Below are 24910 nucleotides of genomic sequence, written 5' to 3'. Positions count from 1 at the left end.
TCCAAAGTCCCCTGGTGCTCAGGGAAAGGTGAAAGGTGAGGTTTCTTTTCTGTGACACTCCGCATTAGCAGAGATGGTAGTGGGGGAAGAATTGGAAGGTTGTGGGTGGCTCCATCTTGTCTAACCGTTCTCCTTCTTCCAATCAACCGGCGCGGCCAGGTAGATTCCATGACAACAGGGGACGCCACAGCTACTTGGGATATTTTGGAATGAAGGAGCGGAGTAGTGTCACTGTCTGGCTCTGGAGTAGGATCATGGCCATTTCCTAGGCCCACAGTCTTAGTTTTAACACTACTAAATGGTTTTTCCTTAATCCACTCTATATCCGTCCTCTTGATTTGCCTTTTTTCTTCCACTCCTGGCATATCATTGCTGGACATAAGGGCAGTGACTGATAGCTCTGACAGAGGGGGTCTTGGTGAAGTGATCTGAGTAGGCAAGGACTGTCTATGAAACTGCTGATGGTAAGGTAAGGGTGAGAAGAACACAGGAGGGGTGTGTGGACCAGAGGAGAGGGGGGATCCAGAGAAGGGTGAGATCTGAGGGGAGGTGAAACTACTCGGAAAGAAGGCAGTCCCTGGATTTAGAAGGTGCTTTTCCCCTGGGGAGAGTTCCAAGGGTTCAGGGAGCTTTGGGGGTGTCAGAACTTTCCAGGAGTGTCGGCAAAAGTTGTCTTTCTTGCCGCTGTCCTGGTGGTGGTGATGCCTTTTGGTCATGGATCCACTCGGAGCAGAGCTGCAGGAGACGCTCGGTGAAGCCGACTTCACGAATGCTCCTGGTGACCTGCTCAGTTCATCATGTGCCAGCTTCAGAGAGTCAAATATAAATCTCTCATCCAGTTTTCTCCCACTGCCTAGCAGAATGGAGGATCTTGTTTCAAACATATCCCCCACCCCTGTACCAAGTGAACCATTGCGGGAGATGCTGGAGTCCCGACCTCCCTTTGACCCCAGTGTACTTTGTGCGGAACCTTGGTCAATGTGCTCGTTGATGCACATTGTGTCATAGATTGAACGCTGAGGAATGTAGCCGTCCTCATTGTAGCCCTCCCCTTCTTCTTTCCTGGAGCAACAGGGGCTGCGCTGAAGACACCCAGGTCGGCTGAGTGGTTTTCCCATGCTTTTCGAATAGTGCCAAATACGCCCCAAACACAGTGTTCGAAATGTTTCAGAATGGGGTCAATGTGTTGCAATTTGATCTTATTGCTCTTAGAAGAGTTGTAATTTTATAGTTGAAATGAATCAGCTGGTAGCATTTTCAAAGACATTCCACGTAGTTTGTATGCAAAGTTAGTTCTTTCAAGATAGCAAAGTGCCCCACTGGAAAAATCCATCAAGTGGTTCTTTAAAGGAATGAAGTGATGCTCTCTATCAATATCTTCCCCAGCATGATCAGTAGCAAGAGCATCATTAATCAGTCTGGGTCATCGTAATTAAATGCAGAAGCACACCTTGCCCAAGTGTTTTGCTCAAAATGAGTTAAGAGGACAGAGATGCATATCCATCCACTTGAGGACATTATAACCTTTACATCCGCTAAATACAAGCAGAGCTAATGCTCTTGGAGCACACAGTACACTTTTATTTGAGAACTTCGTAAATCTGACATTCAAAAAAATATATGTATATATAAATCATTACAAAAACAACTCACTGCTCTTTGTAATCCTTGATGCATTTATAAGCTTTTCCATGGTCTCTGTTTGCAGTGCCTCTTCAGAAAAAATATCATTTTGTTCATTGTAATATAATCAGATGAAGTCCCTCTCCCCAGAAATCACAACATCACTGCCATAACAGATGGACTGTCCGTTGTTCTCTGGCAGTCCAAATATGGAAAATGTCCACAAAATCCAGGCATAGCCAGTATTTCAGCGCTATCTCGCAGTCTATCGAATCTTGTCTCCTCTTGTACAGAAACACTGCTTGTTTGACAAATGGCCTCTTATTTTAACACCACCGCCAGCTCTCTCTCTCTCTCTCTCTCCCCTCTCTCTCTCTCTCCTCTCTTTCACTCTCTCTCTCTCTCTCCTTTTCTGTCTCCCTCTCAATCGCTGATTCCCCTCCCCCGTGTTCTGAGGCTGCTTCAGGGCTTTAGCAGTTATCAAGAGCTTAATACTTTTTTCTCACCTCTCATTTGTTCATTTACTTTCACTCACTTTCCTCTAAATTTGGGTTTGACCTCTAATGGGATGGCTTAGATTTTTACTCTAGACAACTAACACAAGGGAAATCAGGCTCAATTTATCTATGCTCTCATATCCTCTGGACTGTGAGAGACCTCGTTTGAATTTAACACATAGACCATACTGTCATTGCTTAAGATGGGAAAACATCTTTTTTTTCTGCTTGTTGACATTAATTTATAAACTGTACAATGTGAGTAACTCTTATGCATTGTTTGACTGACATCATCACACCCCTCATCCCCCACACACTCTCCTCTCACATCACACCCTTCATGTCCTAGGTACACCCACACACTCTTTAACACAGGCAGCACAAACACAAAGCAAATCCTTGACAGACTAAAAATCTATGGAGGCAAAATGGATAAAATGACACACATAGTCACATAAACGAATGTGAATTATGCATACAGAGATGTGCCTAGTTTTTCTGTACCCAGCAGAGAAATATTTCTACCTACTGAGAGGCCACAGTAAGGGCTTTGGCTTTGGACATCAATAGACTGTTACTTAATGTCCTGATGGCGTCTACATGAAATATTTTCAATTCGGTTTTGAAATGTACATCGTTCTAGGAGGAAAAGCATTCACAATCCAGGATAGCGCACAAGCAACAGACCTCATCTCTGTTACCATGGCAGCAAATGACAATTGGCTGTACATCGCAGGTCGGCACTGGAACTATTTGTGCAAATATCTGCATAATCATGTCTGTTTTCTTCTTTTTCTTTGTTTTTCTACATGTTTTGGTTTGATTGCCGTCAAGGCCATAACATCTGATCCAGCTTTTCAGTCAGGACCAGCTTTATGTCCTCACTAAAAATTCTGGAGAGCAACTTAAGGGTAAAAAAAAAAAGGGGGGGGGGGTATTAAGATTGAAAAATTCCTTAATGAAAACGAGCTTTTTATTTTCGGACTTTTCTGTTGGCAAGCTAATATTCATATCCGTTAACAGAGTGCTTTTTTTTGGGGTGAAAATGATTTTCATGATGTTTAATTCCAAAGAGTAGGGATTACAACAATAGATGCTTATAGCTCTTTAAATGTGATTATTTCTTTCTTGCAAGTGACACTTTCCTCTACTCAGGGTCGTTTCAAATGTAGTTTTCTGCAAATGTCAAAGTCGAAAAAAGCTGAAAAGCCATATGCAGAGAACAGATTACCAGTGCTTTGTGAGCAACAGACGAATCGTACTCAAAAAAATTTAAATTCTCGAGAAATAGGACGACACACGATGAAATTCAGCTGGTACATAATAAATGTAATTAAACAGTGCATTGCACAACCAAACCATGGTAAAAATGTGTAACAGTAAGGTTCAAACATTATCATTCACAACAAAACTTAGCCATCACATGTTTTTCTCCATTGATTGAAAAGTAGGCAACTTCAGAGCTTGCTTAAATTCTCCTCTTGCTTTAATTCTCTCTGTTAAAACTGCCATTAGCAGCATAATACCACACAAATAACATAATTCTTACACATTCTTAAAATTCTCAGGCCTGACAACCAAGTCATACCTAGTCTGTAATACCAATACCGCTGAGCATCTACTCATAGTGTTTTTCAGTTCTCTAAAACCAGTGAAATATGCTACATCAAAATAACCTTTCTAATGAACTGAATGGCATGCAAGAATTGCAGAATAAGGTATTTTGGTTAAAAAAACAAAACAAAAAAAAAACAAAAACAAAAAGAAGACATGAAACTGAATAAACTTGAGGTAATTTGAAAACGAATTCTGTGTCAACTGGGTCATCAAGAGCCAGGTCTTCAAGTCATCAACAGTGTCAGCACTGCGCCTCTAAGCATCATATTCTCAGCTGGTTTGCTGTCTAGCATTTTAATGGCATTGTAACGATACTTCAGCGTATTAATCAGTCTGTCCCGTGAGTCCGAGGAGTGTGTGGGAGTTCGGTGTTGTTCTTCCATTAGCTGACGTCTCTCTCTCATTGGCGATACGGAGTTCTTGCTTTGCGAGGAAGATGTGGGTGAGAAAAGATGGCTCTCTGTCGTTTCGCCTCTCTTTATGAGTGCTTACTGAGAGCTCTCGTCGTCCGTGGAGACCGGTTGGTGCGGCCGCTCTGAGTCCGAATGGAGCTCTCGCACTGCGAGGAGGCGCGTGAGCATGCTGTCCAGCATGTCGCTCTCTAGTGGCTGGCTAGAGAACCACACAGGGCTGTTGACAGAACACGACGGCTCTGGCTGTAGGTAGAACAGGTGCGGGGTCTGCTTCATAGGATCTGAGCTGTAAAGAGGAGGCAATCAGATCAACACAAATCAAATAAGTCTAAACCTATCTAGCACGGTGTGAGAATTCAGCACAGCAATGTGATTTGAGGCAGAGAAAAGGAATGCGGGGTATTGAATTCACATTAGCCCTCATATGCTGCAGATGGTACCCTCATAATGGTACCCTTGAGCATTTTCGCACGCCCTTCTGTACTCATATTTCACAGTACAGCTACACAACAGATAGCTTTTGCTTGTTTATTTATCTTTTAAGTACGGTTATTTGTAGTTTCAGGATCCTCACCATTTTGAGAGGTAGAATTCGTAGAGTCTGACAGGACAGCGTAAAGGATTCTCAGTGTTCTCCTGCATCTCCATATCCTCTTCCTCATCTTCTTCCATCTTTCTTTTAGCAGGTAATGCTAGCCTCTCTAAGGACAAAAACAGCCAAAAAAACAAAACAAAACAACAGACCAACTTATAACTGTACTCAGTAAACAACAGGTAAATGGTGCAGAGTATGGCCACTACATTCTATGTTCCCCAAAATATTTTTACTCAGTTCACTTATACCTTCTTAATTCAGCAACAGGCACATTAGACCCCACTACACAGGTAGCCATCAAAGCAATAGAGGTCTTGACAAGGGGCAAGTATCTTTGATAGCTTAGGTATCTCTCAGCTGGGCACTCACCGCTCACAGGCTTGGTTTCTGATTGGCCCGCTGCCCTGATCCGGAGGTAAGAGATCTTCCCATTCTTGGTGACCCTGCAGCAGCGGGTGATTCTGGAGAAGGCTAGGCGCTGGTGCTGACTCACGGTTCTTAGTTTGAGCAGCTTAGCATAGAAGAAAAGCAGCGTGTTTAGCAGCACCATGGGCGAATAGGCACCTAACTGTTTACACTGCCACAAATGCTCCTCCAGAATTTGCGACTGTGAGAGCCCTGAGGACACACACCAGAGACGGTCAAAAAGGTCACACAAGATTTATCAATAAGAAATCAGTATCATGTCTCAATTCTTTTTCTTTTCCATGAGTAAACTAAAATCCACAGTCCACAATTAGAAAAAAAAAAGGATTGTACATCACAAAGCTCAAACATGTACATCGCAAAGCTCAAACATGAAATAACACACGCGACAACTTTTGTTTTAAGTCTAATAAACATCGCTTTGACCTTCGGATTACTAGTGCCGTAAAAGTTACAACTCTTAAGAGGGGCACGTAAAGAAAACATGCTGAGAAAGAAAAGCATGTCAGCTGTGGTACCGCTCGGGGGTAAGGACTGTCCCCAATCTTTAAGCATTTGGGTGATCTCCGTAATGAACGGCCTGTAGAACGAGTCTGTGAAGATATTTTCAATCCTCCCACAATCAAAAAGATGCTACAGAGAGAGAGAGAGACAGAGAGAGAGAGAGAGAGAGAGAGAGAGAGAGAGAGAGAGAGAGAAAGAGAGAGAGAGAAAACAGGAGCAAACATTTCCAAAAGTTCAGGAACTAAAACTATCATATGGACAGTGGGAATTAGGCATAAAGGGAAGTAGCACATAACTTAAACATTTCTAAGTAAAAAGTAATCGTTTTCTGTGGGGTTCGTACCTGTTGAATGCCAAGGCAGAGACAGAAGACGCTGTCGGGGGTGTAAGACTGTCCGTTTGGCCGGCGTACCTCCTTGACAAAGCGGCAGAGACCATAACGGAGTTCTTCTGAGCTGCACTCCAACACGTCTTCTTTCACATCCACAGAACCTACAAAAACACAGAGAGAGAGACGTGAAACAACCTGTAAAAGAGACGTAAAGCAACCAGACGGAATAAATACAAAATTACACCTGGGTCATCACTACTGAAATCATACCACCGCATAAATCAATCACTGCTTTTATGTCGAAAGCGTTTTTGTCCACTTCCCGAATAAATCAACATTGCTTTAACAATGCAGTCTGTGAAGTCGTATGCAAAGTTATTCAACGCCGCATAGTTTGGGTGAAAAGGAAATCCAATCTGAGTGTGTTGGCAACAGTTGGTTCATTTGAGCCTGAGTGTCTGGAAAGACTGGAAGAAGATTCATGTGAATCACTCACAGTCGCGTTGGGTCAGCTGACTGGCAGTGTTCTGTTTACTGCTCCGCACCCAGCTAACCCAGGCATTCAGTCCGTACGTGTGGCTTAGCTTGGAGCGAGCAGAGGGGGGCTTCGCGCTGCGTGACGCATCTTTTGCTGAACGCCTTCGAATCTGCCGAACAAACACACCAACACACACACACACACACACACACACCCGCCCACGCTTTAGCCTATTCAAAATCGTGTGACGACAACTGTGGGTGTAGTTGAGTCATTCTTCCTCACAACAGGGAAGGGAGCTGCATGTCACTGTGTAGTGCTGTGAAAGCCAGGAAAAAAAAAATGAATACCTTTTTCCTGGGAGGGATGCTGTCTTCGCCTCTCCTGCATTCTTGAAGTCTGATTGTCATCATGTGCTCCTTATCTGCAGAGGGATCATTTAAAGCATTAAAGCATTAAAAAAACAGAGTTACACAATGATGAAAAAGTGTATACGCACAGGTAACTGACAAAATACATCAACCACGAATACAATATGTCTTAACATAGCACTGGGTGACCCCGAGCTGACAGTGCAGTTTGGGTGCATCCTAACTAGTGTCTGGAACGCTCCTGGACAGATGTGATAGCCATTTTTCCACAGGAAATTCCATTATTCGATGTTTCATTGTTGGTGAAAAGTGCTGCCTCATTTGACACTCTGGAATCTCCCTTAAAAGTTTCATTTGGCTGTTGAGCGGTAAATGAGTCAGCAGTGGTTTACAGTTTGGCACCGGTGAGTGACTACTCGTCTCCTGTCATCCTTTAAGACAACACTCCAATCACATCATACACACTTCACCATTTAATACAGATAATCCTCAAAATGGCTTCTTTTCACTTCTATACCCCCCGAAACAAAGCACTTTAGGTGGATGAAGGCCTGGCAGAAGAACCCTCCTCTGTGAAGTTTTTCGTAGATTGTTTTGGATTAAACTGCTCGCTCACGCCCTACACTGATATTCAGTCAGCTGATTCAGGCTTGCTAATCTGTTTTCCATCGCAGCTCTAAATTATACACACACATCCGAGTCAGGAATTATGCCCATCTTAAACAGGTGTGCCAACACCACCTTAGTCTCATGAAATATCTCTAAGTTCTATAGTCTTAATCACTTAAGCTCCTACAATATGCCTCCGCATTAGTTTTATGATCCAATCAGACGGCATCTCACCCATCAACAACGCATATTATGTAATAAGAATGAACAGCTAGTTACTGCCCATTGCTATGGTTTGTGTGCTGTTTTTCCAGCTTGGGTACTACTCACCACGAGGAAAGTCAGCCTCCAGGTGGAGCTGACTGGAATGTGCTGAAGCACTGGAGGCGTCAGGTTCAGACTGGGCTCCGAGTGACTGCTGGACAGTGACCGTGTCCTCCATCCAGCTCTGAGGAGTTGACCTGGCCTCAGACTCCACATCACCACTGTATGTACTCCCCTGGTCTGGATAATATTTATAAAAGCCAAAAAAAAAAGGTTTGGCTCTATTAAAAACATTTTACGGAAAGGTAGGGCTCTGAGGTGAAACATCGTGCTGCGAAATCATGTCTGAACGCAATAGGTTTCAACACAACAAACAGCTCCAAGCAAGATGAGGAAAGCCAAAAAAAAAAAAAAAAAAAACTTGACAAGAGCCACTTTTAAAAATGGCTCAAAGGCAGCGTGAAACAGGTTCATGATCCACTACCTCCGTGGGACACAGACTTGTCTTTGTCTTTCTCCGTCTCCTCAGCATCCACAGAGGCCTGAGAGGCAACCCTGGGCTGGGACTCTGAGGGGCCTGGTGAGGCAGACATCATCAAAGGTACAGGCACCTGGACCAACACAAGAGAAAGTAGATCACTCCAAACTTCTAATGAATAACCGGCACACGCCCTATAACGTATGTCACAAAGCCAACGTTTAATCTCCGACCAAGTATCAAAACATCAAAGAGCTGCCTAATATTAAAGAAAAATGAGAGAGAGGGCCATACGGGCAGTGGGAGTCCAACGGGCACTGGAGTATACTGGGTATACAGATGCATGGGCAATGGAATGTAGACTGGCATAGGAATTGGCACTGGTACAGGTACGTATTTCACCTTCTCTCCGTTTTCATCCACTACTGCAGGGAAAAAAAAAACACTCACAGAACCATAAAATCTCACTTTCTCTCTCTGTTTTCATCTACCATTGTGACAAAAAAAAACAAAACTCCACCATTACAACAGTTTACTACCTCTCCGTTTTCATACACCACTCTGAGCAAAAAAAAAGAAAGAAAGAAAAGGAAAAAAAAGTATCATAAAATCTCACTTTCTCTCTGTTTTGATCTCCCACTGTGATGGAAAAAAAAAAAAACGCACTTCAAAATTCTTACTTTCTGTCACTTGTCTTTCACCACTGTTAGGAACAAAGGCAGAATTACCAAACCTGAGCAAAGCAACAAAAGGCGTCTTCAGTTTACGTGAGAGACGTCATTCCGTATTTGAAGGATGTGGCTCACCCGTGTGGAAGTCTATTCTAGATGTCTCAGAGTCACACTGGACAGACTGTTCTTGAATGATGGGTTTGCACATCAGAGCCTTGTTCTTCAGCATTCTCCTCTGGGGAGCAGGAGGAACCATGGCATCTGTCTGTGTGCTTGCCTATACACGCACACACACACACACAGGAGAGAAAGAATTTTTTTAGAAACACATTACTTAAACGAAGGTGTGATTCATAACAGAATTAGCAAAGAGAATCTTAAGCCAGGGGTCCGGGACAAGACTTCTTTCGGCTTTATCATTGAGAGCGTCACAAATTAATAAGCGCACACGGAAGTAAAAACATTTTCAAAAATATATCACAGATCAATCCTGATTGAGAGACATTCCAAAAGATCTTTTTTTTTTTGACTGCCGTTCCACAAGTGAAATATCTGAGGAAAATCAGTGTACTTACATCTCCAATAATTTTTGAATGGCTATTTGAGGTAGGAAGAGTTCCTGCAAAAGAAACATTGCTGTTCAAAATTCTTTCTGTGTTTGATTGCATAAATTCTTTGATGAAAAGCTTAAGGTCAAACATTTGTCTGTCTGAGAGAAAAAAACCAAAAAAACACTAATGACGCTAATGAAGCTAACTCGCGGCTGAAATTCCAGAAATTCACAAGTCATTTCTTTCATTCCTACACTGACACAAACGCCGCTGCGCTAACTGAGATACGGTGCGGTGCCGTCTGGGTAAAGGCATTTGTTTGAAGGTTGATTACCTGTGACGGCACTGTTGCCTGGGTCCTGAGGCTGCCCTGGAAGGGTGGAGGCGAGAGAGACTACTCCACCAATACTGGGCATGTCCTTAGAGATGGATAGTGGAGCCTGAGGATTGCCACCTGCTGTGGGCACAAGCCCTGTGGTGGAAGAGACAAAACATAACTGTATCATTCTGACCCATAGAGGTCATAGTTCACAGTCTGACTGATGGTTTGGTTTAAAAAGCCCCATGCCATTTGCACACATAATTCTGCGGTTACCTGAGAAGGGAGGGGCCGGGCCGGAGCTCATTGGCTGAACGGGTGGAGCGCTCAGCACGCAGAACTGAAGCATGCAATGCAGGTTACAGAAGTGTTTCACTGTTCCTCCCCACCTCAGGGCCTCAGACAGCGCCCCCTGTCGTTTACAGCCATCGCATTTCGCCATCTGATGCAAACGAAGACAAAGAAGAACCTTTTAATTCACACAAGAGAGAGGGGGGGGGACCTTTTAAAAAGAAAAAAAAAATAGTCACTTTTGTGAAAAGGTTATGGATATTGCTGTTTTTGTACTCCTCTGACCTCGTAATAAAGCACCGTATACAGGGACATGCACTCCTCTGTGCAGAACTCCTCCAGTTTGCCTCCGAAGTGGTTCTGAATAGTTTTGACGGTCATGTTGGTGCAGTAGGCACATATCCGACAATGACTCCCGTCACGTTTTGTGAGGTCGTGCTTGAAAAGTAACTTGCAGCCTGTTACAGGGGAATAGAGGCGTTGGTGAGAAGGACACAGTGACAGAAACCGCTGAGAAACTGGCATGAGAGACAGTACGGAGTAGGTGATAATGAGATCCCGTTTAGGAGAGAGATACAGGGCCGACATTCATTGACTCCTCGGTGCCCGTTATGTGCGACACAGCAGCAATGTGAGGGGGGGAAAAAAAACCCCAAAAAAACAGAGAGCAGAAATAACACTCACCCTCACAGCAGAAGGGTCGTAGCTGATGTTCAAATTTGATGATATCTTTGATCACCTTTTCATGTCTGCAGTACTCGCAAACTGCCGTGATGTTGTTGCTCTTCTTAAATATTTCACAGCATGTTCGTGAACAGAACAGTCCCAGCAGATTCTGAATCACACACACACACAGACACACACAGACACAGACACACACACACACACACACACACACACACACATACACACACACACACACAGTGTGAGACACATTGCATCTAACACAAGCACAGATTAAAAAAAAAAAGAAAAAAAAAAGTGATAAACAGTGATATACCTTATAGTGGAAGACCTCTGGCTTGGAGCTGAACTGTTGCTGACACTGTTTACAGGTGAGTCTGACGGTGCTTTGGGCCAAAGGGGGACAGTTTGTTTGTTGCTGGGGTTGCTCGTGCATGTTTGCCAGCCCTGGGACACCAGGAGCGGACATGTGGGTTAAAGCAGCATTATGGTTTGAGGTGGTCACATATGGAGTTATAAGAGCATGGTTCTGAGCTGGTGTGTAGGGCGAAGTGAGGTTATATGGAAGATGCGGTGGTGTCCGGTGTGGGTGTGGCGCTCCACGGGAGCCAGGGATATCGTTCAGTGGAGGAGCCCCTGGGGCGGTATGGCCACCATTCATCTGGGCACAGGATCCAACCCTGCTTAGCGCCTCCTTAAAAAGTAACAAATTTAAGTGAGAAAAAAACCCCTGAAAACTTCATATGGATAACACATCATAAAAAAGTGTAGAAAGCAATAACACAGCACAAACTGACAAAGGCTAAGCGATAATGCAATCTTTTTTTAGGTGGGAGTTAGAATAGAACACCTGGAATTTCACCGCACAGTCATAGGAGCAAAAGTTCCGGATGGATCCGTCAGCCATAGCCAAATGGTACTGAGGAACAGCCTTAATGTGACAGTTTGTGCAGGGGAATGAGGCACCTGGCAGCAAAATGCAAGATTTTACCACAGCTACAAACAATGTACACCTTTTCTTTTCTTCATCTCCACATAGCTTTATAACTGAAACGTGATACATCAAAATCACACCCTGCTAATCGCGCACCATGGGGCACGCCCTGCTTGGTCCCCGCAACTATAATTATACACGCCAAACGCTGATGCAAAGCTTACCTGTCAGGGAGTGTGATGCTTGGCTGTTGGTCACACATTGGGAGGAGCAGAAGAACTCAGTCACGCCCTGTGAGTTTGTGCCCTCCACCATCTGCTCCACTGGTTTGAAAGAAGTACAGTAGGGGCAGGGAGCCTTCTTCCCGCTTTTCTGGAGTCAGGGTCACAGCCAGGGTCAGAGAGGGATTGGGACGGCAAAGCGATATCCATTTGACATTGAAAGATTAAAGAGACTCGTGCGGTGGAAAAAACACCATTTAAACAGCCCGAAGAGACAAAAGGTCGAGGGAGCGGAGACGCGCGGATGAGTGAGAATTACCTGTTTGAAGGTGGTGATGCATGCGGGGCTGCAGAACTTTCGGACAGAATCCTCGATCTTGAGTAAGTGGTAGTTTCCGGAGGCACTGCAGCTGCTGCACACCTCACAGCAGCTCATGCTAAGCCTTTTGGAGAGGCGGAAGTGAGAGAAACAGTCATCGCTGCACAGCCTGTGAATGATGCCTTGATGATTCACCTCGTGCTGAATCTGATAGGGGGAGAGATAAGTTGCAGGTGCTGAACAACCACTGAATACTACTGATAAACCACCTCCCATCTCATCACTTCGTACTCCACGTATATTAATATAATAAGGTTACTGAGATTTCATCTTGTGTATTTCTAGTTTTATGGTAAAAGAACTTTAAGCCATACTTTTAGTTAACAGCAAATCAAGACATTTTGTTCTTTTAATTTGAGTTGGACTGAGAGCTTTTTTTGCAAGACGTGAACAATTAATACAAAAAAAAAACCCCAAAAAAACCTAGATGATGTTGCATTTTTTCTGAGAAGAGTTACGTCATCATTATCTTCATACAGACGTGTAAGACTGTCATTGGCATGTGACTGTATGTCACTGCCACATGACTGTACCTTGGCATGTGGCAAATAAAACGTGAAACTTTACCTCGCCGACCTTCTTGCACACACTGCATTTAGGTGTGAGATCTTTGGACGGAGGGTCTGACAGAGACTTGGATCTGAAGATGCTTAGACAAGCCTGGCTGCAGAACTCTTTCAGAGTGTAATCAAAATCCACTGGCACTTTGATCAAGTCCTTCGGATTTGAAATCACCCTGCGGTGGATAAGACGTATGTGGAATGATACATCGGTAAAAGCAATTCAGATCAGATGTGAAAACAATATTTTAACTGAACAAATTGTCACAGATATATTTCTGACATGAGTTTGATTTGGAAAGGGGGAGGGGAAACTCACTTGAGACAGAGGTGACAGGTTTTTTTGGGGGCAATGGCAACAGGTGGGGGGAGGCTGAACCCCGTCAGACACACGGTGGAACAGAAGAGCTGGTTGGAGCCTTTTCGCTGGAAAGCAGTCTGACCCTTCTGCAGGACCTTGGAGCAGCCTGAGCAGGACACACGAACAGTCAAAGCAGGAGGAGGGGGAGGAGCAGGAGGAAGTGGTGGAGGAAGGTTCTGGATTGGAGGCTGAGACTGGGCTTGTGGTAGAGATTGAGACTGATGCTGTGATTGGACTGAATGAGTTACAATAGCGGACTGAGCGGACTGGCCCTCGTCGGAGAAAGAGGAGGCTTGGGACGCTGTGTGAGAGAAGGAAAAGAAGAACGATTACCCGAACAGAAAAGCCGTCTGTGCTCCGCATACAACAATGAGTGGACAGATTTATTATGTGAAATTTAGAAACAGAACTAGAACTATTAGTGCTATTAGTACTTGCAACGTGAGGCACAGAGACCATGCAAAGTGGTAGCAAAACGTGTACGAATGTAAATTGAGGGTTCCCTTACCAGGATGGGATTCACTATGATTTCCTCTCACAGAGAAGACAGAGCTGATTTTCAGTTCATTCTCTAATTCCTCTTTAACACGACCAATACCAGATTGAGGAATTAGGGCACTGTCATAGCCTTCATCTATTGGCTCATCCTTAATTTTCAGCAAAGGGGAGTGTGGCACCTCCCCCCTATAAGCCTCCTCCACCATACACTCAGAGCCCTTAGAATGACAAAAGAAACAACAATTAGATCCTGTCACCCATTCACAAATAAAGCATTTCAAGAAAAACACTGCAGTGATCCAATGAGAGCTTTATATTCATCTGGAATTCTGCAAACAATGCTAGATGTAACAGGTCATCTGTGTGACAACTGACTGCTAAGCAAAATTCCTTTTTTGCCTTAAATATTGTTCTTTAATATCTATGCTGCATTTATTCATTGTTACATCTGGTGCACAGCAGATATCAAATACACTGTTCGAGTTTTCATAAAATCTCCACTTCTGCTCTCAGACCCCCGTAACTTTTTTTTTTTTTGACTTTCCAAGTAAAATCGATCATAGCTGAACACCTACCAAAACATTTTGACAACTGCTCTCTCCCGTCTGAGCCTGCTGGACCCCTCCATCTGAAAAAATGATAAATTAGTTGTGTATTACCTCTAGGGATGCCCCCCTGATAGTCAACCAAACCGTTCTTCGACAAGAAGAGTTTTAGTCAACAGAGTTTTCACTGGTCGGTTAGTCACAGGAGACATAAAAAACCCCTCAAACTCCATTTGGTAGCTGCGCCTCATTGTTAAAAAGTTATTAGACTGTCAGGCAGGAAATCATCCAAGGTGTGGGATCATTTCGAGCGTGGGGGGGACGACCCCAAGAAGGTGACATGCAAACTCTGCAATGCAAAGATTTACCTATCATTCATCAACTTCAAACATGTCTTGTCATCTGGAACATGTAAATAGCCTAAGATTATTAATTCCATTATGCTAAATAATTAATGGCCTAATGGTATGGCAGCCTGGGAGAACAGATGTTGCTGCCACTCAGATACTTCAATCCCAATACTTTACCATGGTGTATACAGTTGTAACAAATAAACGGGATATTGTCCGTTTTTAAGCGTTTGTATACATATGTAGTTACGAAAGTGAGCTGGCCAGGCGCTCTTTAACAGAATTTAACGTTCTAGCATCCAGCCAGCGAGGCCGGGAGCTGGCTAGCTAGAACTGCGATGGCTAGCAACACTGATGGAAAAGAAAGAAAGAAAGAAAGAAAGAAAGAAAGACAAAATTATATTTATTTACATTTTAAAAAGAAATGAAAATGTTTGTTCAATTTAGATTTTAACAAAAGGCTGTTTTTATCATTTGTTTCATAAGTTATTGTGTTGGTGTTGCAAGTTCATAAACTGTGTGATGTTATACTGTGTTGAAATAAACTATCAAAATGTTAAGCCTCCCTGCTGGCTGTTACGACGCATTCAGAGTCATTACCGCTTTTGCCGTTAGCATTGTCGTTAACAGGCTGCTCGCTTCGTTCATGTGCTTGTAAAGTCTGTATTTTAAAGGCTCATTATTATTGTTTTGTATCACTCTGTGATGTATCACAATGCTGACAATATTACTTATAACATTCTTTCTCAGCCCTAAAACACAAACCATTTTCTGATGCCCCAAAAACATGTAAGGTGTAATGTACAGCGAGTATAAAATGGTTTTACTGCTTTAAAAATGATTTTATTGCTTCCGCTAAAAAAAAATAGTTCCATAGCAACGGTCTGTTATTCATAGCAGCGGTCTGCTATTCAGAAATAACAGACCATAGAATGCCGTAATTGACCAATCAGAATCGAGTATTCAACAAAGCCGTGTAATAAATATGTTTTAATAATTAATTTAATATCATAAACGTGCAACGACTAGTCGACTAATGGCTTGAACTAACTCCTAGTCAACTACGAAAATCTTTGGTCGGGGGCAGCCCTTATTATTTCATAAAATAATAGCCCCGAAATAACTCATGTAATACGCAGAAAGCACGTTTGGTATTTTTATGGATTGCCTGTACACTGATAGTGACATCTTAAAGATGGCATTCTTACTTCCGTTGCTGTGAGGTGATGAGGAGTGAGAAGAAGCAGTATCTTGTGTTTCCTCAGGCATTTTCTCTCTTCTCTCAGCTGTCTCAGAACTTACTGTTGAGGACAGGTAAGCAGAGTACAAGGACATCATCCATAAAGCAAGCGAAAAGTGTCAAAAAACATTGTTCAGGTTGTTGCACGCAAACGTCTTCTCATGAATTCTACTCACAGAATCATTTGAAGTGATTCAAACAAGGAAATTGTACAAGCTGTACTGTGCATTGAAATCTCAATGGCATCTACTGGCTGATCTGCAGTGTTTGTTGGTTATGTAGAAGACTATCAAGGGGACGTTTGTAGGTGTAGGAAGCTCTATCGAAGTTGTTCCACCATCCAAATGTACCATGTCTATCAGCTGTATGAAAAAAGGCCTGAATCTCATGCAAGCCAATTGTCTGTACTTCAGATGACACACATGAGCATATAAATAAAGATACAGACTCACCTTTATCTGAATGAGTGGGCAAAGTTCCACGACTTTGACTGTCATTAGTGTCTAATGAGTCAGGCTGTTCATCAATCTGTGTGTCCAGCTCACTCTTGATGTCGTGTGCATTCAGTTCTGTTTTGGTCATGACATCTATATCCCAGTCCTCTTCGTCAGCTCCGTATACCGGAAACCCATCTAGCTCTTCCTCCTCTCCTTTAGGGCCTATGTCTGGCACTACATGTCGAGAATGACCACTGGTCAGTGTGGAATCATCTGTTTGTCCCCGTGATGCCTCATCCTCACTACCTGGGAGGGAAATCAAGGATAAAAAAAGTAAACACAAGCTTAACTTATGCATAAAGTTAGATGCATTTGACTGTTTGGAAGTTACTAAACGGAGATTTGCTGCACCTGGTAAGCCACGTAAACCATTGTCATCCGTCTCTCTGCCAAGTTCCTCCGTTACGCTGTCCCCAAGCTGGATTTTGACAGATGTTTAAAGAAATTTGGAGTTACTTTTGAGAACATGAGAAATTGATTAAACAGAATCATATACATATACAAAAACAGATCATTTAATTAAGCGAGATCACACGAGAGAGTGCCATTATACAAGATACCAGCAAGGCTGTCATCAGGTCATTGGTAGGAGGCCAGAGGCCAAACGCTGCAGAAAATCATAGCCATGCAGATATACAGCATCAGGACAGTCTGGAGTGTGATACTGCTTTTACACAACAGTTCTACAAACAAAGCTATTCATCAAGAAATGGTATCAAGAAAGTTGAGACAACAGATTTTGATTTTTGTCGTTTATTCGACTCCACCAACAAAAGTAGTTCCGTTACGACTCCGTGAGCTAACAAAATGTTGCCAAGCAACACGTAAACCGTTTCCAGACCGCAGGCTATCTTGCTACTTTTATCATATACTGTACATGTATCCGCCGGTTTCCATTGCGTGTGCAGCCAGTGAGCAGCCATGAGTCTCTTGATTGTTGCTTTGTTGGCATATCGGATTCTGAGTTTTGATATGACAGTATGTTGCTCCATCGTTTCCTGGTCTCCAGGGATGGTTTCCAATAATTGCTTAGGGAGCTTTCAGACCTGCAAGACAAACAGTTGTTTTTTTTGTAGGTGTGACACAAATCATCATAAATCACATCATTGTTATTACTCATATTTATGTTAACATTTTACCTGCGCCCACTCACTGCCATGATCTTCCTCGCATCAAGTCCTGCATCAGACAGTTTTTGTATCACAGTTGCTCTCAGGCTGTGGTTAGTGTAAGAAGACCGTGTCCCTGCCTCTTTGCACATCCTGGGCAACATTTGTGACAGCTGATTCACTCCTAGTGGAACAGCAGTATACCAGATGCTATCTGTCACCACAGCCGTCTTCCTGGGCTGCAGATATAGGGCTTTTGCAGTGGGTGGGATTTTGCTAAGGTATTTTTCAAGAGATGCAACTGGACAGAGGGGGTTTCCTGGCTCCTCAAACATAGCTCCTATCAGATTTTCTTGGTTTCTCTTCGACAGGTCTTTGTCATTTTTTGATTCTTCACTGGTTGTCATTGTGAAAAACTTGGCTCCATTTTTGTCGCGTTTTAAGATGAATGAGTCAGGTCTAAGATGCCGATTCCCCTCCTTACCTCTGCGTCCAAAATGCAACTGAATATCATACCAGATCTTGTTCAGTAAACTTTTTGGATTGTCTGGACGTAGTGCTGCAGAATATTTTAAGATGCGCTGATCTTCCTCTGAAATCGGGGGATGATGTGCTGTCCTATCTTTTCCAGACCTTCTAATCTGCTGCACGATGCCTTTGAAAACATTATTAGCTGATGTGAATTCAGGATCCTGTATTAAGTTCCATGAACGGCTAAGAGGGGGCTCATTGATATGGCGGTTTAAACCAGCACGAAGCCCAATATAACTACTGATTCCATAAAGCTCCCCTTTGGTCGTCCGGATGGATCCATAAAACTGTGTCAAGGCCGCATTTAGTTCGGTCTTCTCAATGGACTGAAAGTCAATGCTGATACTTTTCAAGCGTAGCCAAGTCTGAAAGCAGTTCACAGCCCATATCGTTTGTCTTACAGTGTTTTCTTCATTGTTGCTTTTCTCTAATTCGTCAAGGTCTACTGATGTAATATCAGCACACCTGGAGATTTGTGCAGAAGAATGTGACCTCCTTTCCTCCCCCTCGTCCTCATTTGACGACAATTCACAATTTACGTCAAATGTTATTTTCACAGACGTATCCATATCTGCGCTGTCGCTAGGTGCGAATGAAGTTAGAATGAATGAAGTTTGCGTAATCAACTGTTAGATCGGCACACCTGTAAAGCGGAGTAATACATATAGTAAAACGTCCAAGTGCTGTTATACTTACTTCCAGCACTAATGGAATATCTCTTGTCCAATCAAATTAATCGACCGGAACTAACTGTTAGGTAAAACAAATAATCGGAAAAGATCATCAGAGAGACGCACTGAAATGTAAACACTGAACTCGAAAACCACACTGAAATGTGCGCTGTCATACGCACGCGAATTAATTAGCTACAAGTCTGCGAATGGGACACTTTTAAAAAGGCGGACAACAATGTTTACACGACATTATCGATGGTCCGAAAATCCTAATCGCACTGAAAATCTGATGCTCGCAATATCGAAATGCTTGAGTGGAGACAGCTAAACACCATCAGAAGTTAACCTAAGGTAGACTTTCTACATTCTTACCTCTATTTTGCCTGATTCCGCCATGCTTGTGACTAATAGCAAATCCGATGATTATTCGGTCATATTTAAACAGTCTCCAGTCCAGATCATGCACACAGGCAGTGTAAATATCAGTATAATAAACTCCCCCAGTGCGTTCTTTCCAACACACAATGCAACGATGAGAGAGATTAGGCTACAGTGTCACAAAAGTCTAACAGTTCGAGTTGAAAATGTCAGAAAAATCTAATACTGCAGATATAGTGAGAGCATGCCTCTGTTTAAACAACCCTTCAACATGCATATTTGTAACAGCCTACAATTATTTGGCCTGCAAAGCAATAATACAATCGGCGCGCGCCATGTACGCATGCACCTTCTTTTTCTTCGGTGGATTTAATAGGGCTTGGACAATGGTACTTACAGTGCCACGTAATGTGCTGGAGTATGAAGAGAGTACAGTCTAAGGTGGGCATGGACTAAAATTACACTACATTCTGAGTCTGCTCGTAGATAAGAATTCGAGCATTGCTTGTTAAAAACAAACCTGCCCCACATGCTATAGGTCCTGCTGGAGGTCCTATACCATAATATATGGCCTGAGATTTTGAGCGCTGGCACTTCGGGTGTAGCTGGGGTAGCTCTGTTTGAGCGCGAGGACAAAATGCTCAGTACTGCCCCTAGAGGCTAGGGGGCTAAAACAATGTGCTATGTTCTCCCATAAAGGTACTAGAGGCTAACCTAGTTAGCGGTGTGACAATTCGACCTATGTGGTAAGCATTCTCGCACAGCAACCCGGTGACTATCTTTATCCAAAAAAATGTTCAAAAGAAAGCTTATGGCCTTGGACTACCACAATCCTACTGGATTTGACTGTAAAGGTAAGAATGGCGCGAGTACAAACAGTGAAGCAGCAAAATAAATTTTGGATGTTGACGTGGTGCTATGGATCCTGGCTCATGCCTTGTGTCAGTGCAGTTGTAACGTCTCAACTTGCTATAAATTTAATTTTAAATCCGAAAGTCAAAATACGGTCATAGTGAATCTTATGCTTTTGCAACGTTAAAGTTTAAGAATGTAATCACACTTATTTTGCTCTGGCTTGCTGTCAGTCGCCTAACTCCTTAGCTAACGTTAGCTTACCATCTCTGTTGCTAGCTAACAGCTCATTATCATTATTTTACTTAAGATTATGCATTGTTCAGATTTTCGTCTGATATCTGATGCAGATTTTGCTTTCTAGCTACTACTGTCATTCCAACTAGTTAATTGTGTGGTTTATCAGAGTTAAAATATAGATACGCAAGAAGCTTGCCATCGAAGCTATAACTTTTGCTTGCGTGAATGATTGTTAATATTATTATTATTAATAATAATAATACTCGCTTTTCTACACAGACGAGACAGAATTTAGGAATTTTGTGGTTTGGCTGGAAGATCAAAAAATCAGACACTATAAAATCGAGGATCGAGGTAACCTAAGGAACATTCCCAGCTCTGAATGGCCTAATTATTTTCAGAAGGTAAGACGTACTGCCAGTGTAACTAGACACTGGGGGTTTTTTGTTTGTTTTTTGTTTAATCAGAATAAATCTCTGTGCTGTCTTATCGTTTCTTTCTGATGTAGACAAAATATTGTTTATTTATATTATACTATGTGATGTACAGGCCACAGAGCATTAAAGAGGACATGGTGGCCAACAATTTTTAAAATGTGATATTATGTAGGGGAGAGTGGGGTAAGATGAGCCTTTTTTTTTTTTTTTTACTTTTTCTGCCACTACCTGGTTTGGTGTCTGCACTGTTGTTACACCTGTTTTGTACAACTCATTTTTGAAGTGAATTTATGCCTGTAAAACAAAGAAAAGAGCAATTACAAGAATCAGAATAGTCAAACCTTACAAGCAAAGCAAGAAGTATTTGCAAGTAAACAGTTCTTAATAGATACCCTGGTAATTAGGCCTATGGCTGTTAGGTAAACACATATGCCAGTTTGTTGTAAATGTACTTACCTGTTGTATGTCCTCGTCATAAACTTTTACTGATGTAGTCAAATACATGAATTCTGTCACCTGTCCTTCACTTTAGTTGGATTCACAAAGTATTCCCCGAATGTAGTTTTACTGAAGGCTGTAGCCCTTCCCAAAGATGTCACTTCAGGCGTATGGCAGGAGGGATGGTGGCGTGCTGTGAAAATTCTTGAATCTCGACCTAAAAAAGTGGGCTATTATTCATTCTATCATGGTACTGTATTAAACTATAGCCCACAAGATAAGTTAGTCTATGCTCACCTACTGAGTCATGTCATTTCCTGCACATCATACCTGCTAAACCCTTCCGGTTTTGGGGAACAGGAATGTTTTTTCTTTCTGCCAATTCCATGTACCTCTGCAGCGTTGACCTGTCAGTATTTCTGTCTCTTGCCACTGATCTGATGCATTTTCCACCCTTGACATCAATGGCTGCTCTCTCCATCTCTTCAAGGGGTGTTGAGCCCCAGTTGGTTCTCCTCTTGTAGGTTCTTGGCATGATACCTTTTCTACAATGGCCAACATATGACAAACCAAACCAGTTGTGTAAAACCCAACTGAAATACCATTATATACCTCAGAGACTTAACTGAACTTCAATGCCTTATGGTGGGGTAAGTTGAACCACTGGCTCAATTTACCCCATAACCACCATTTTGGGGGAAAAAAAACGGCCTAGCGTGGCAGTTCAGCGAAGTGATTGACATGGTTTTATACATTAGCAAATCACCAACATGTATAATACATTTTTTTAGACCTGGATAAATTTGCTTTGACATAAGTCATTATACCTGACATGCAGAAAATTTACTTTGACAAGCAAAAAACTGTTTTTTGTTTAAAAAAAAAAAAAATCCCACTTCTCCCATGCGCTTCTCTCCATCACAACAAGATAGAAATGATGGGTGCGTCCTGAATTTTTGGTCACATGACAATACATGTGCACCGTTGCCTAGATACAGGGGGTGGGTCAACTTGCCCACTGGCTTATCTTACCCCACACTACCTTATTGTGACATCTGGAATTCATAATCACTTGTTTAAATATGCATCCATATGTGTGCATCCAATATTGACATAATTAAGAAATCAAACTTGCCGTTTCGCAGCGTTTATATCTTGTAATTGACAACCTTTTGGTTTTCTCATAGTACCTTCAAGATGTCAACTGCCCATTTAGTACTCAAGACAGACAGGAAACTGTGGACTGGTTGCTGGGCCTTGCGGTTCGTTTAGAGTATGGGGATAATGGTATAGTACCCACATCATGTTCAACAGCTGAATTTTCACTGTATTTCTTTAAGTATGTTTAAGCATGACTGTGATGTTGAATTATTTTAATATTTGCAGTAAATGTATGTAGAATGAGGTACCTAGTGATTCACTCATGAACCACTAGGTGGCAGCTGTGTCACATGTTTTTTTGTACAAGTGTAAGTGCTTTGCGCTGTGTAATACTAGAGGATTAGATCGTTACTCTGCTGCCTCTTCAGCATAAGGACTAAGGCTAAATTTGAATAGTATGTGTTGTCTTATCATCCAGGTTTATTCCCCATAAATATGAGATGCCTTGCGTTCTTCTCAGCATATGGCTTTGATTCGGAAAGGAAATTCTTTCTTCATAACTCTGTAGCAATAAACCTGGTCACTCTGCTGCGGTGCAGTTTTCATTTTTGCTTGGCCACTATTTAATTTTTTAAAACATTTTTGTGTGCAGTGGAGAAATACAGGAACTGCCCGCCAGCGACGGAAGCCAACAACGCTCAGAAGGCCGCGGATCCGCTTATTAATCTGGACAGTGAGTGTCATTCTTCTGTCCCCGCGTCTCATAACTGGACCCCCCACCCTGCCCCCTGTACTGTCCCCTCTTGCTTTTACATGGCCTTCCAGCCTGTTTGCTTTCTCTCTCTCTCTCTCTCTCTCTCTTCAGTGTTGACATTGTGTAGTTTAGGTAGTTTATTGAACAGATCAGCTGTTTCACTGAAGCGGTTCACCAAGCAGGTCTGCCTGAACCAGCAGTCTGATTATATTCTGTCAGCTCACAATCAGCAGTGAGAAGCAAAGCAGTGATACGCAGCTGCAGCTCCGGATCTTTCTGTCGATGATGTCACAAAGGGACACTGTGGTTCATTAAGGGGACACTGGGAGGGGTAGCCTGCGTTATCCCCGCAATGCGTCAATAAATTTACACGGTTCACACAACATTTGTGAAACGCGTGTTTACGATGTTTCACAACACTTATGCATCGTGTGTGGCGCGAGCGTTTTGTCATAAAACTGTGGAAAGCCGGAAAATAAAAATTCAGAACTGAAATAAATCACTAACTAAGCTTGAATGGACATTTGGTTTTCCTCTTTTAAATGACTTACATGTTTGATATAATTTTGTGTTTTGTTCTTTTGTCTTCAGCTGATAATCCAGATTTCAAGGCTGGAGTCACAGCTCTGGCCAATCTGCTTAAAATTCAGCGTCATGACAACTACCTAGTGATGCTTAAGGTAAGCGATGGAATCCCATGTTTACTCCACCAATCGTGGCTTACTGTAGTCCGGTTCTGTTAAAATAGTTTTCTATAGCTCTTTTTTTATTTTTAACCTCTTTTCCTAAAGGCAATTAGAATCCTCATTCAAGAGCGCCTGACTCCTGATGCCATAGCGAAAGCCAATCAGTCGAAGGAGGTAAGTGCTAATTGGGGATATGTCTAAAGTTACACTGACTAAACCCTGAGAAATAAACTATAAGCAGCACTATAAGCCTTTGAGTGTGAGTATGCGTGTGTGTGTATGTGTATATATATATATATATATATATATATATATATATATATATAGTTTGATCTGCCTCCTTTCGCACAATGTTTTGTTTAATAATCAAATTTGGTCTCTTCCCGTACTGTCACAGGGTTTACCCGTCTCTTTGGATAAGCATATTTTGGGCTTTGATACTGGCGGTAAGTGTCCGGAGTCAGTCTGCATTGATTGAACTTTGAGAACTGCTCCATTTATATCTGTATAAAACGCATTATTACAGACCAAGTGCACTCAGATTCCCTCTAATGGCAGTCGTTTAAGTGTGGAACCCGCTTGCGATCACGTGACCCACGTATATACTCATCTTTTTTTTTTTTGGGCACTGCATTCCGTAGATGCCACTTTGAACGAAGCCGCTCGGATCCTGCGGCTGCTGCACATCGAAGAACTGCGTGACCTGCAGACCAGGATCAACGAGGCTATCGTAGCCGTGCAGGCCATCATCGCCGACCCAAAGACAGATCACCGTCTGGGGAAAGTGGGCAGATGACAACTTGGCCCAACCCACCCCCCACCCCCCTCTGGCTAGCCCTGGCTACTGCTGTGAATGAACGGTCTGCGGAATCAGCCCTCAAACATGAATACAACATGCGTTATGAACATTTCCTTATTTAACCGACACCAGAACTGTTCCCTTTTTTGAACTGGTTATATTTGTGATTTTTTTTTTTTGTTTTTTTTGTTTTTCCTTTGCGGACATCAAAAGTTTGGAAGCAATTCTTCTGATTTGATTTGAGTTTTGATTTGGCCTTGCACTCTTGTGAAAAAAAAAAGAAAAAAAAAAGGTGAAATGGTGTGACAAAGCCAAGATTTCTGAAATACATCAGGAAGGTATTTATTGTTTGAATTCTTTTTTTTTTTTTTAAATAGAGAATGAAACGATGAGATTCTAATATGGGCCTGAATTCAAACACGCTGACTGCTGCTGTCAAATCACAGCACAGGATTGTATTTGTATTCTGTTAGTGGCATGACACTCCAGTTTATGACGTTATGTTAACATCAGAGGAAAAAACAAGTTTTACTGTTTAACGTACCTCTTAACAGCTGTGCCTAACAAAAACAGAGATAGAAAAAAAAAAAATAAACACTCCACA

The 24910-nt window shown here is 42.5% G+C and overlaps 2 protein-coding genes and 1 long non-coding RNA gene across 3 annotated transcripts; 1 reads left to right on the top strand and 2 right to left on the bottom strand.

The window, feature by feature from the left end:
* Positions 1-4193: 4193 nt before the first annotated feature.
* LOC115824135 (zinc finger MYM-type protein 4) lies at positions 4194-13860 on the bottom strand (the record flags this gene model as incomplete). The annotated part of the gene is given in 23 exon segments (XM_030788244.1): positions 4194-4436; positions 4725-4851; positions 5115-5363; positions 5690-5804; positions 6019-6167; positions 6503-6653; positions 6835-6908; positions 7795-7968; positions 8213-8339; positions 8501-8631; positions 8983-9154; positions 9453-9513; positions 9798-9885; positions 10024-10189; positions 10324-10496; positions 10723-10873; positions 11039-11416; positions 11573-11688; positions 11881-12028; positions 12197-12403; positions 12824-12992; positions 13136-13478; positions 13686-13860. Coding segments are annotated over 23 exon segments (3855 nt in total), but the record flags the coding sequence as incomplete, so codon positions are not given.
* A 2-nt stretch (positions 13861-13862) lies between these two features.
* LOC115813346 (uncharacterized) lies at positions 13863-16349 on the bottom strand. Its single transcript, XR_004025292.1, has 4 exons — positions 16263-16349; positions 15779-15871; positions 14251-14303; positions 13863-13893 (listed from the first exon to the last, which is right to left on the bottom strand). It is a non-coding gene; the product is annotated as an uncharacterized LOC115813346 (long non-coding RNA).
* Positions 16350-19730: 3381 nt separating this feature from the next.
* On the top strand, positions 19731-24785 carry rtraf (RNA transcription, translation and transport factor). Its single transcript, XM_030782044.1, has 8 exons — positions 19731-19853; positions 20371-20495; positions 22154-22253; positions 22720-22800; positions 23413-23501; positions 23613-23681; positions 23905-23953; positions 24149-24785. The coding sequence occupies exons 1-8, from the start codon at positions 19793-19795 to the stop codon at positions 24301-24303; spliced, it is 729 nt and encodes a 242-aa protein (XP_030637904.1). The 5' UTR covers positions 19731-19792; the 3' UTR covers positions 24304-24785.
* The last annotated feature ends 125 nt before the right edge of the window (positions 24786-24910 follow it).

This window comes from Chanos chanos, chromosome 1 (assembly GCF_902362185.1).
Source record: "Chanos chanos chromosome 1, fChaCha1.1, whole genome shotgun sequence".
Taxonomy (NCBI): Eukaryota; Metazoa; Chordata; class Actinopteri; order Gonorynchiformes; family Chanidae; genus Chanos; species Chanos chanos.
The sequence above is the reverse complement of the archived record's forward strand: the minus strand, read 5'-3'. Positions and strand labels throughout refer to the sequence as shown.

Bases quoted from the DNA above. Each gene is read 5' to 3' on its own strand.
- rtraf (XM_030782044.1), top strand. From the start codon at position 19,793: ATGTTCAAAAGAAAGCTTATGGCCTTGGACTACCACAATCCTACTGGA. The intron at 22,801-23,412 runs GTGAGTGTCATT...TTTTGTCTTCAG, and splicing joins TCCGCTTATTAATCTGGACA to CTGATAATCCAGATTTCAAG. The intron at 23,954-24,148 runs GTAAGTGTCCGG...TGCATTCCGTAG, and splicing joins TTTGGGCTTTGATACTGGCG to ATGCCACTTTGAACGAAGCC.